We start from the raw sequence: 13,736 nt of genomic DNA, 5'->3' as shown, positions 1-13,736 counted from the left end.
TTCAACACCATCCCCCATTCTGGAATTATAGATAAAACTCACTGAATTAGGTATAAATCCCTATGTCACAAGATGGGTTGCAAATGGCTCACTGACAGAACCCACACTGTAAAAGCTGCAGACTCCAAATCTAACTTAAAACCAGTGATAAGTGGAGTACCACAGGATTCAGTCCTGGGTCCTCCCCTGTTTGGTATCTACTTCTCTGAAGTACAGGCTAACACAGAAGGTCTCTGGCTAATGAAGTTAACAGATGACTGCAAACTAGGAGCCATAGTTGAGTCCCCAAACGATGTGGACATCCTACAGAAGGGCTTCAAGCTCAATTCCAAAAAGTGCATTGTCACCCCCTTTTGTAAAAACTCATTAACCATGAACTACCACATAGGCGTCAGTCAACTTAATGCTGAATGTGTGATAACAGACCTTGGGACACAGGTGGATAGTAGTCTCTCCTTTGATAATCACATCGCCACAGTGGTCAGGAAATCTTTCCACATGGCACTCCTCATCATGAAAGGGTTCTCATCCAGGAAAAAAGAGGGCATTGTTCCCCTCTACTCGTCACTCATTAGACCCATTATAGAGTGCAATGCCCCTTTTGGAAAGTACCTCACAAGACATCTGCAACAGCTGGAAAGGCCACAGAAGGACCTCACCAAGAAGACTACTGGCCTCAAACAGGTGCCCTACGCTGACCATCTCAAAAAACTCCAGCTATACTCAGTAGCATGTTGCCTACTCCGAGGTGATCTCTGCCCAACATACAAAGCTATGTCCAACCCAGAGCTGTTGGTCATGCTACACCTAAAGAAATCCCAATTCCTCTGAGCTACACACTCTAGGGACCTAAACCTTGTCACCACAATAAACAGAACATGCTGGAGGGATAGATTCCTGTCCGAGAGACTTCCCATACTCTGGAACAAGTTGCCCATCTATGTCAAGCAGAGTTCCTTATTAGCACTCTTCAAGAAAAATCTTGATGAGTGGATGGGAAATAGGAAATTCACCCTGGGGACCACTTCTGTGGCTCTGCTCGACAGGGGCACAGGAAAATAACTTTTTTGGGTGGCAAAAGCCAGGGAACCTTGTTGGGTACCCCTACGTAGGCCCTTGGGCCGATAGCCTAGTACCTACCTTTAACCTATGAACCTAGGTATGCATCTAAGAACTACCCCTTCTCTGGAGCTAGCTTACCCATCCATGTGAAAGAGTTCTCCCTGCACGTTTTGAAGCACAAATTGGGTCAGTGGATGAGGAACTGTACATCTACCTCTGGCCTGCCACCTATGTCCTTATTAGTAAAAATAAAGCCTGTAAATGCTCCATTACCCACGCCCAAGCTACACCAAATATAAAATGAGTGGCATCAAGGCCTGTCAAATATATTTGGGAAGCATGACTAGGCTTAAAATGGCCATTTAGGGTCATTCATCTAGTAATTACCTATGAACTTATGGAGCCTTTTACATGAGAAATCCACTGGAAAAGTTATACAAAGTCTAGACTTCCTGATCAAGACAGAGAGACAGAAAAATATAAAGAAAGAAAGCGACATAAAGACAGATAGACTGATGGCACAAATACATCAAGTTCCAAAATCACAGCACTTTGTGTATGTTATATTCTCCTTTAAGGTACTTTTGGTGATTGATATGACCTAATGAGATACAATTTAAAACCCGTTTTTTCTAGTTTGGTTCTTAGCTAGGGTACACCCTGTGCATGGCTGGATCCAGCACAAGGCAACCTAGGCAGCTGCCTAGGTTCTAGTGCTGGCTGGGGGCCCAATGTGACCACAAAAAAAGCAACCCTGATTATCAACTTTTCTTGGCTGGATATTTAGCATTGGTACCTGGTAAAAAAGACTGCACTAATCTGATTTTGAACTCCAGGAAGTCTCTCTCTCTTACTCGCTCACTGATGAGAGACTTCCTGCAACACAACATCAGAGAAGCACTGTAATTTTTCTTGTCCAAAGTGAAGCAAAAGGAGCTTCAAACCTTAAAAATCATATTTCACAGTCTTTTTCTTTTGCTGATTGTGGCTATGTTGAGATCTTGATTCCCATTTTTCTAGCAGAAGGAGACTGGTGATTGTGTGCGTGTGGGTGTGTGTTCACGTGTGCCCATTTCATTACCTTCTCAAATAAACCTCCTCCTGATAGAGAGACCCTTTGTCTTCTACCTCCAATGTGATTCAATGGTGAGAACCTCCAAAAAAAAACAAAAGCTTGAATCTCTAAACAGCTCTAAGGTGAGAACCAAAGCTTGAGTATGTAAACAGTCAGTAATCCCAATGCATTACATTTTATACTTTTTGTTGTTCTGAGCATGCAAATATCTATGTTTTTAGTTCGTATTCATACTCCATCCTTTATTTTTTTGTTTGTTTACAAAGTTCATACTTATGCTCGAGTATATAAAAGAAACATTTAAAGCCTGTGCTTGATCTTGGGTGTTTGTCTTTTTATTGAGACAGAGGGTTTGCAGTGGGTTCCTATGTAAACTTCTGATATCAGTGAGCTGAGACACATTTCTTATCCATGTATGGATGTATTCATTTACTTGGTCTCAAGCAGATATTTGAGGTGTGCAGTGATGCAAGTGGTTTTAATTATAGTGATTGCATGCATGTATAAATATTTGGTTCCTTTCATCCTAAAGTATCTATGGTGGAAAGGAAGGAATCAATTGTAGAAAACAGTAGCATTGCCATATTAGCATACTCTTTGGGTACAATCCAAGATTTCCGTGTTTTGATGACTGTTGACAGTTATGCTTTATTATCTAGCTGTGAATAACCTGGAGAGTATGAAGTCTACAAATTTAATTTTAGTGTTTTAACTGTGAATACACTTTTAATTTAGCTTGTTTTTTTTTGTTTTGTTTTTTAAGTGGGCACATGGATGTGGATTATACAGTGTTGAGCTTTAATAGTCTTGTCTGGTACTTGGCACAGATGAATAAGGCTATGATCTGCTTCTGTAGTGTAGGGTTTGATTCCCTCAGCCTTCATTTGTCTACTGTGCGACTCTGATCAGGTTACTCCACCAGACAGTACCCCTGATCTGAACCTGAACAGGGACACTTGCATCCAGTGGGCTGTCCCAAGCTGTTAGTAAATTTGTTGCATATTTCTCTTTTGAATTTGTGTACCCTTCACAAAGATGCAAATCAGTGCTTTACTAGAATCTATCAACAACCTCTTTTCCCATTTTTGCACATGGGGTTGGGGTGTCAATGACAATCAACAGCCAAGGTTCACACTGCCAGTTGGCTAGCCCTGACACAGCTGTTCTTCCTTACCATACACTCTCATGCACACACACACCTATGGCCAATTTAGTGTCCAGTTCACCTACTCTATGTCTTTGGAATGTGAGAGGAAACCCATATGAACACAGAGAGAACATGCAGACTCCACACAGAAGGCTTTCCAACCAAGAATCAAAACAGAGAACCTCTTGCTGTGCGGCGACAACATTATATGCTGCATGCCACTGTCTTGTAGTTTAAAAGGGTCGCCAGATGCATTTTCAATAAATGTGAGTTTCAATGGAAGAGAAGTTTATAGTTGCTCATGCTAAGCCTATTTTCAGTGTGAGACTGTTTTGTTTAGTAAATGTCTGCAAGTGTTTTTTGCTGTAAATTTTGAAATAACAGTTTTCAATTCAATCCAAATCGCTGTGATCATTGTAAAAAGAAAAAAAGAAACAATATGCCTGCTGACAGTAATGGGATACCGGTATGGATGAGGAGGCGTGAAGTGGGCTAGTGCATTTTCCCTTCCTTAGGGCCCTATTTGAACATAATACAGTTCTGCTTCTGTGTATGTCCTCCCTGTGTCTATATGGTCTTTTCCAGGTGCTCTGGTTTCCACCCACTGCACTACCATTGTGTGTGTGTGTGTGTGTGTGTGTGTGTGTGTGCGGTATGCACACTTATCCTGTGACAGTTTGTCCTCTGTTTAGTAGTGTTTTCACTGCCTTATGCACACTGAATTTTAGGATAGAATTCAGCTCCTCATTACTCTGAATATTATTCATAAGAATTTCAAATAATGAATGAAGGAAAGAATTCAGAGAATCCCATCACTATTAATTTCACTTTTAATAATTACTGTGCTTTCCATACATAATTATTACAAATGAAAACAATAAGTGAATATATAAATAAATGCATGACTATATGAAATGCTGTTTCTTCTGAAAGGTTTATATGGGGATTGGAATACAAGAAAGATCCATATGTTTTGTATTCTTATTCAAGTATTATTTAGTGGCTTGATATGACATTCACAGTTTTTGGATTTGCATGACATCACTTTAAACCATTTCTTTTCCATCTTTCTTGGGGGAGCTGTAACTACACATTTTTGTTATTTCAGTATCAAACTATTTAGAAAACTGTACTTTTATCTATCTTTTCATCTGTCTATCCATCTAATCTATCTATCCATCCATCCGTTATAAATCAGGTTAGTTCCACAAAGTCAGTAGCCTCTTTTCAGGGGATATTTATACTACTAGGCAACATCTGTCCAGGGCAGCGGGAAAGCTTTCCCCACTCTTTTCAATAGGTGCAGCAGGATCTTTTACATCCACCTGAGTTACCACCAACTCAGACAGATGGGACCTTGGTTTAATATCTCATCTGAATGATGATGTACTCAGAAGAGCAACAGTCCTGATGCTACACTTCAGTGTCAGCAAGCCATCTACCTGACATGTGAATAGAACCTACAGCTTTCTTTACCAAAGCTGAGTATACTACCTTTTGAACAACTGACACTTCTATTGCCTAAGCATTTCTTCTGTATCTTTGTGTGTGCCTGTAAAATATGGCTTCCAATGCCTTAGCTTAATACGTCTTCTTTTCAAATCTCATTTCAGTACACTGTCATCTATTTGAAGAAGCCTTCATGCGCAGAGTAGATCAGCTATGTCTCACCATTGATTAATGCCTTATTTATTAATTTAAGTTAATTACAGCCTTGTCCTTTTGCCCTTACTCTGGACTTCACCAGTTGCCATACTTTTTTTCTACATCTACTGTATTCTTTGTGCACAAAAGTATTTTTTTATAATTCAGACTGCCCTGCAAAGCAAAATACATCTTAACCTAAACAAAGATAAACACAAACACATTACCTCGTTTCACACCAAGATTTTTCACATCTGGATCCGTTCCTTTGATATCTTTGACAAAAACACTACCTCTGACATCCTCTTCAAGGGACAGAGAATCAGAAATGCTTCTTGATCTAACTTTGCTGCTACTACCTATTTGAATACTCTGTGACAGAAAAAGAAAAAAATGTAAAGTGAAAGATCAATAGAAAATCCATCATCAACTGTATTAGCTATAATATTCAGTGATACATACTTTGAGGTAGAAGGCCTTGGTTCTCTAAGATTTCACAATACATGCCACTAACTATATCACATGACTTTTAATTTCATAAATGATTCCTGTTTTAATTGAATAAAGCTCTTTTCAAGTTGTTTGTCTTACCTTATACTAAATGCTGTACTTAAAAAAAAAAAAAAAAAAAAAAAAAAAAAATAGCATGTGTAATGGAACTTCCCATAAAGTTAAGACATTATGTAGGCCATAATATCAGATAATATTTAAGTCACAATAAATTAAAATAAATCATGAATGGCTCAAGTACTTCCTTAAAAAAATAATATCTTAAGAATTTATGCACAACAACATTACAATATTAAACAAAAAGTCATAAATGACACTCTCATATACTTCAGAAAAGGTATACAGTAGGTAAAAAATGCAAGTCCAGATATTTGAGCATTCCCCCCTCCATGAATTTCAATCAATAACTCACAGGCAAAGAAGAGAGGGAGACAGCATAGTAGACATGTAGGAATGCTTGTAAACAGACTGCTATTTGTGCAGGAACAATGCAAGTTAACAACAATTTTCCAACAAACACATATCAAGTGTACCTTCTTGTGTGAACATGTCATACGGCTGTATCTAGAAAGCTTTTATATTCACCTGTACTGCAGTGTGCATTAGGGAAAGCAAATTATATTACTGAAGTTATTTGATTTAAGAAACCAATAATTCAACACATGTGGGATGTTATAATTTAATCTTGATGCAGAATTTGTACACTAATGTTGCACAGATGAAGTGTTGTAATTTCTGCCAACATCCTGCATGGTGACACAAAATTTACTTTCCCTTTCTCCCTACCTCCATTCACAGGTCCTCACCAAAGAAACATAGGGCACCAAATGACTGCTGCTCTTGCAGGACAGTTATTTTTTTACCCTGTTTCACTCCCATATCTGATAACAGGGTTCTTATGTCAACAGACATTTAAAAAAGTGGAGTAGTTTTACTTTAGTTAGGTCATTAAGATATCCAGATAAATCCCATGGAATCAGCTGGCTTACTACAGGGATGACTTGGGAAGAGGCTCCACACTGTGAATCTAAGGACAATTTAGAAAAGACATTCAGTGTGGAAGAGAGGTGAAGAAGAAGAGTACAGGCAGGATGGAGTGGGTGGAGAAGAGTGTCAGGAGTGATTTGCGACAGACTAGTACCAGTAAGAGTGAAAGGGAAGGTCTACAACAGGGTAGTGAGACCAGCTATGTTATATGGATTGGAGACAGTGGCATTGACAAAAAGGCAGGAGTCAGAGCTTGAAGTGGCAGAGTTGAAGATGTTAAGATTTGCACTGGGTGTGACGAGGATGGACAAGATTAGGAATAAGTAAATTAGAGGGTCAGCCCAGGTTGGAAGGTTTGGAGACAAAGTCAGAGAGCCAGAGAGGCAAGATTACGTTGGTTTGGACATGTGCTGAGGAGGGATGCATACTTGGAGTCTTTCATAATAACTTAAATTTTCACATCCATGGATATCCTTGGTATATTTCCGTTTTACTCTTTCCATTTTACTCATGCTTGTTTTCTTATAGGGTTTCCATATTGTTATTCCATACTCAAGTTTGGGTCTAATGTAACTAAGAAACAATGACTTCACTATTTTTGATTTCCTACACTTTATAAATCTTTTTATACAATCTACAGCTTTATAACTAACAAAATAAAAAGTGGAAAAAGTGCAGAGAGCACAAAAGTGCCAACCAATACAATATCAAAAAAAGCAGTGTAAAGGCACATAAAAGGACAATCCACAGCTCAAAAATCCACAGCAATCCAGAACTTTAGTAGATGAAACAAAAAATTCATGAATACACTGTTAAAACACAGGAATGCAAAGTACCACTAAACCACTTTACACGCTTCACTGCATCACCTCGTTTTCGTCTCCCTACCCCAGAGACTTCTTCAGAAATAACTCAATGTGCTCAAGAGCCCCTCCTTAAATACTAACTCCAAATGTAGTTAATCAGAAAATGATCAATTAACTAAAATAACAAAAACTGAATGAAGCAAGATAAAAACATGCACAAGCAGTATTTTGTCAGTAAAATTGTATATAAAATTATATACATCTCAGTTTGAAAATGACCAACTCATATATTCAATTCAAACCAAAAATAAAAATGATAACCTGTAAATATATACAGAACAAGTAAATATGTGTACAGAGTGTATAAAACAAGCTGCCCAATTATCAGGACCCACTATTTTCTTATATAGCACTGCTACCCTCTAGTGACCCCAACCTAACAGCAGAAGTAAATGTAAATGAAAAGAATGATTTCCATCAAGTAAAACATTTTAAATACTATACGTCCTATAAGATATACTGTGTAAAAACCCGTGTAAATGGAAAAGTGAAACAATCTATAAAAAGTTCTTTATCTACCGTAAGAAAAACATTAGCAAGTAAAACCTATAATCTTGTTGCTCTCATTTGTAATAAAGGAACTATGGAAATGTTGTTTAGATGCAGGGGGGATCATTGGCCTGTGAGAAAATGCGCCAATAAGTTTCATGATATTCAATTCTTTCTTCCCATAAGCCCCCTCTGTTACTCCATGGGACAGTTTCCAACACAAAAAACATGAACCTAAAATGTTTGCAGGCCAAGCTGTGGTTAAATAGGGCATTATTGTTATTTGATGTTGCTATATTATAATAATGCTCGTATATTCCCCTTTTCAGGACTCTTCAGTTTTGCCCACATAAAAGGCATAACATGCTACACAGGTAGCCAGATATATAATGCCTTTACTTTCACAATTACTGTACTCTTTTTCCTGTATCAATTTATCCCTGCTAGGAATATATATACAACTAGTATTACTAACATAACTATATTGTGTGCACCTGCTGCTCTTGTAGGTCCCTTTTTTCTGGCTGGATATAGCTTGGACACTCTTATTTTGGTATTCTAAGATATTCTTAATATTCAAACTGTCCACATAGGAAAAATTCTTGAAAAGTTCCCAGTACTTGTAAATGATCTTAGCTGCAATGGAAGTATCATAATTATAACTGGTAATGAAAGCCCCTGAAAAGTTAAGAGATATTAGCACTATTACCCTCTAAATTATTCTTGGAATATAATACTACTCCCTTCTTCCCCAATAATGGGAAGCATTTATTCTTTCTATCCCTGTTAACTTCTTTTATAACATCATCTACTAAAACAATAGGATATTTCCTTTCTAAAAACATGTTTTTAATAACCTCACATTCATTAAGAAAATCACCCTCTTCAAATGTCATCAGATAGGCCCTTCAAAGCAGCCCCTTGACAATACTGAGATTTTGTTATAGGGGTGAACACTACTGAAGTGTAAATAAGAATTTGAAAAGGTTTTCTTTCTAAATATGGTGGATTTAAACATTTTTTCTTTTTCAACAATATGCAAAGTGACATCTAAATAATTAATTCTAAGTTTTTCAAAATAAGTAAACGTCTGTGTTTTGCCCTATATAATTGACAAATTCTCTCAACCTCTGTTCTGTACTAGTCCAAAATATACAAATGTCATCAAAAAATCTTCTATAATAATTCCAACAATACATACGAGGAGAATTCCACACATACTTTTCCCACATCTGTAAATTAATATTGGCATAGCTGGGAACGCATGCCAATTATAACTGGTAATGAAAGCCCCTGAAAAGTTAAGAGTTATTAGCACTATTACCCTCTAAATTATTCTTGGAATACCACCCATAGCTAGTCCACTACATTGTCTATAAAATTCACCTTCAAATGCAATAAAATGGTTATGTAGTACCATTTCCATGAGGTCTAAAAGAATCTTAAATTCTTTGAAGTTGAAAATAATAGTATCCCCCACCGCTTCTTCTAACCATTTTAAGCCTACCTTGTGTGGAATTACAGTAAAAAGATCCATGATGTCTACAGTGACAAAAATCATATTCTCCTTGTAAAATCTTAACTCCCAAGAGTCTTTTAAAAAACAATACCTAATGCATCTAACTTCAATTTTTTTGTCAATATACATTGCTAAAGAATGTGTTTTGGATCCATTGGCTGCCACTATCGGTCTCATAGGAGGATCCAAAGTATTCTTATGCACCTTCAGAATGCCAAAAAAGGAAGGTACCAAAGGTTTGTCCATTTTTAAAAAACTGCACTCATCCAAGTTTATTAAGTCCTCAAGAAACATATCATATAAGCAGGCATCAATTTTGCTATAAGCAATATTTTTTAAAGATACCCTGCTATATTTCCCTGTGTCACTTAAGATTTCCATCATCTTACCAATACATACAATGTTATCCATCATAACCATCTCTCCTCCCTTGTCTGTACTCATCACTCTTATACTGTTGTTTTTGATATCCTTTAATACATTTGTTACCTCTTTACTCAAATTAAAACAGACCCTACTATTAACTCTTTCTTAATTCTTTTTCCACCACTGAGTCAAAATTTTTGAGTTGGAGGTGAAGTGGGGGACTGTATGCACTTTTCCTTCTCAGCTGGCCATTTTTATTGCTGTCTGTATCTTGTTTAGAGAATAAATACTCTAAGTTCTTTTTTCTGGTGAACAGTTTTAAATCCAATATTAAATTGTTAACATCAGTTCTTTTACTGGGAACATATTTAACCCTTTAATAAATAAACTAAAATAAGTTTTAGCTAGAGCAATATGAATTTAATTGTAAATACGGTAATTGTGATAAGAATACACAGAATTTTCACATTCTATTACATCATCTTCACCTCCACTCACAGCAAAGCCCCTAGAATATCTTACAACTGGTTCATTACTTACTTGTACCTGTATTGATGATAGTAGGTCGATTGTTTTTTTTATTCATTCCAACCACCTCAAAGGGGGGTAGTCTAAAGGGTCATCCAATCTTAGATGACCCTCTTCTCTGAAGTTAGTCCTAGAATTTGCATTCTCAGATTCAAAACCATCATTCCCACCCATCTCTCCCGTTGTTCTATTCCTAATCTCTCCATGTTTGTTAACACTCCCTTGTGTCTGCTGTCCAGTGTTAACATATTTAGGTTTGGGTAGCTTATACCTTCCTTATATTCCCCCACATCCCAATCACATTTCTTACTTTTTCTTCTAATTAGGTAATTAATTTTACCTTCTACTTTATCCTTAAAGTCATAGTACTTGTTTCTTTCTCATTCCACAGTGTGCAATAAATCAATAGTAATAAGGTGGTTAACCATGACTGTTTCATCAAAAAATCACCTCCATTTCCCTTTCATTATTTTAATAATAGCCTCCATAATAGAGAATCCATATTGATCAAATGTTTTTAATAATTCCAAGTGGAAAGAAGTACCCTCCACAACATTCCCAGAAGTAGTTGTTACTAAATGCCCTATATAACTGGATAAGATCTCCTCTTCGATATCTGTAAGAGACAATGTACAAGTTCAGATATTTTAGTATTTCATAACTTAAATTTTCACATCCATGGATACCCTTAGTATATTTCCATTGTACTCTTTCCAGTTTATTCATGCTTGTTTTCTTATAAGGTTTCCATATTATTATTCCATACTCAAGTTTGGGTCTAATGTAACTAACAAACAATGACTTAATTATTTTTGATTTTCTAGACTTTATAAATATTTTCGTACAACCTATAGTTCTATAACTATCATTAACCAATTGGTTGATATAATTAGAAAAACTCATAGCTGAATCTAGACATATACCCAGGTCCTTAAATGAGTCTAGAGTTTCAATCACTGTGTGCTATATTAAATATTCATCTTTCAATTTATGCCTACCAAATCACATAAGCTTCATTTTTGATATATATATCAGCATATTATTCTCCTGTGTTCAAATGGTCAATTTAGTCAAGTTATTTTGCAGACATACCTTATCTGTAACACATGTAATCAGTTTACCCAATCTCAGGTCATCTGCTTATAGACTGTAGAAGACCTCAGATGAAAAAGTTAAGTCTGAAAGATACGACCTAAACAACTAAGGACCTAGGACACAGCCTATGGGGCACACGGACTGTAACCAAGGATTTCACCTGTCCAGTTGCCTTAAACTTGCCATGTCCTATTTGTAAGCCATGGACAGACATGCCAGAATGACCAATAAATGAACCTTGATAGAGCAATACGAAATGCCATAGGATAGTAACTCACACAAACATTGTAAAACCATAGAAAAACAAGCCCTGAATGGGCACTGGTTATGCCTTTGGCACCAACTAGAAAACCTTTTCCATTTGCTAATATATGATTTTCTTGAAGATTTTCTTGCCTCCATTAGCACCTTCTGCACATCCTCAATAATCAGGTGCCTAAAAGGAATTAAGGCCCTATCATCCAAACAGTCAAATGAATAGGACTTATGTTGGGAGGTATCAAACATCCCTGTTTTTGTCTGAGTAGATCCAGTCTATGATGATGCTTGTGAAAATTCCCCCTGGCTATTTCAAAAAGAAGAGAGAACCACAGTAGCCTGGGCCAGAATGGAGTCACCACATTGATTTTGGGGGAATTCTTCTGAATTTTCAGAAGTACCATAGATATTAGTGAAAAGGATGGAAAATATGGGTGCCAGAACGATAGAATGAGGGGGGAGGGGCACCCCACACACTTTTGCATCTTAAGCAGCTCATCTTATTTAAAAAAAAAAAAAAAAAAAAAAGCTGCAGCTCAAAAGACAGATTCAGCTGAATAATTCAGCTGCATCTGTCTTCTGAACCACGTTTTTTTTTAATAAGATGAGCTGCTTAGAATGCAAAAGTGTGTGTGGAGGTGTAGTTTTTTTGTCAGCAAAGTATACAGGAAAGGGTTGGTGCAGCTGTTGCTGCAAGTGAGGCACATAACCAAATAGTTAATATAAGTCTGAGAAGTTAATATGATTGAGCTGTCATACAGTCTAATGAGCTGCCAAATCCAGAAAGGTAGAAAACCAGCCCAGCATACTAATACAATGCTAAACATCATGATTAACACTTTGTTTCGTGACCTCTTGCTCAGTGGGTTCTTTTGTGACTCTAAGTACGTCTTTGTTAGCTTCATGTCCTGTGAAGGGTAGGGGGCCCCAAAATAACAAAATTAATAGCACTTCAGGTGCAGCTAACACTGGGTAAGACACAGATTCAGGTCGTAGCCTGTTATAGGGTCCTCAACCATGTCCCAAGACTCACACTCCATGTTCCTAAGCACCCTGGAGAATATTAGGGTCCAACCTAACACACTCATACTGGCTGACTTCAACTATCCGTCCATTAACTGGGAAAACTACTCGTGTACCAATATACTTGCCCAATGTTTCCTAGAATTCATTAATTCCAATGCCCTGGACCAGCTTGTTCTTACCCCCACTAGAGGTAGCAACATCCTTGACCTGGTCATTACTATCAGGGGCGACCATTGCTCTATACCAATAGTCAACTCCTCCCTAGTTAGATCAGACCACAAACTAATCACCCTGGAAATGCACCCCCCCTGCAAAGGTAACCACCATAAAAACTTCTCCAACGCTAACTTTGGGCTCCTAAAAACAGAGGTGGCTAACTTCATGGCACCTATGAAATGCAGAATAGTTGCATGACCGCTGAATCATACACCAATGCACTGAATGAACATGCACACAAATGCATGGATCTTACCATACTCAATAGAACCAAGACGCTCTCCTCCAAAAAAAGAAGCCAATCTGGTGCTCCCCGCACATAAACAAACTCTACAACAGAAGAAGGAAACTGATGCAAAATAAAGTGAAGTCCCATGACTAGAAAAACTCCCTTATCAGCCTGAACAAAAAGTTGAGATCCCTCATCAAATCCTCTAAAGCTAGCTATGAAAACAGAATTGCAGCAGATAGTAAAGACAACCACAAGGCCTTCTATAGTTATGTAAAGAATCTCCACAGCAATACCCTGATTTGCTCTGAGCTACTGCACAATGGTACCTCCTATACCAAGCAAACAGATATTGCCAATATACTGGCCAACAGATTCAGTGCCAACTTCACCCCCTCCAAAGGACCATGAATAATACCAGTAGATTGCCAGGCATCCAGTATTACTGCTGCACAGGTTAAAACAGCACTGTCCAAGGCCAAGAATACAGCTTCTATGGGACCTGACAATATCCCTAGCTGTGTTCTACATGAACTACAGAGTGAACTGGTACATCACCTGTGTGCCTTGTTCAATCATAGCCTCACCTCAGGCTTTGTCCCTACCGAATGGCACACTGCTACAGTCACCCCTCTCCACAAAGGAGGAGCGACTACAGACCCCGAGAACTATCGCCCCATTAGCCTGACAAGTCTGATATGCAAAGCTATGGAATGCAT

General features: G+C 37.6%; 2 protein-coding genes across 4 annotated transcripts in view; both read right to left on the bottom strand.

Annotated features, from left to right (window-relative positions):
* The window catches only part of LOC122789321, a 769,937-nt gene that overhangs the window by 395,055 nt on the left and 361,146 nt on the right, over nucleotides 1-13,736 (bottom strand). The gene's annotated exons all lie outside the window — the stretch shown is intronic.
* Nucleotides 1-13,736, bottom strand: part of LOC122789320 (neuroblast differentiation-associated protein AHNAK-like) — a 258,262-nt gene that overhangs the window by 84,352 nt on the left and 160,174 nt on the right. Inside the window, exon 4 of the mRNA XM_044056677.1 lies at nucleotides 5,156-5,300. Within this exon, the coding sequence (XP_043912612.1) occupies nucleotides 5,156-5,300 (145 nt within the window). The remainder of the gene's footprint in view (nucleotides 1-5,155; nucleotides 5,301-13,736) is intronic.

Source organism: Protopterus annectens, chromosome 14.part0 (genome assembly GCF_019279795.1).
Source record: "Protopterus annectens isolate FY-2018-M chromosome 14.part0, PAN1.0, whole genome shotgun sequence".
Lineage (NCBI taxonomy): Eukaryota > Metazoa > Chordata > Ceratodontiformes > Protopteridae > Protopterus > Protopterus annectens.
The sequence above is the reverse complement of the archived record's forward strand: the minus strand, read 5'-3'. Positions and strand labels throughout refer to the sequence as shown.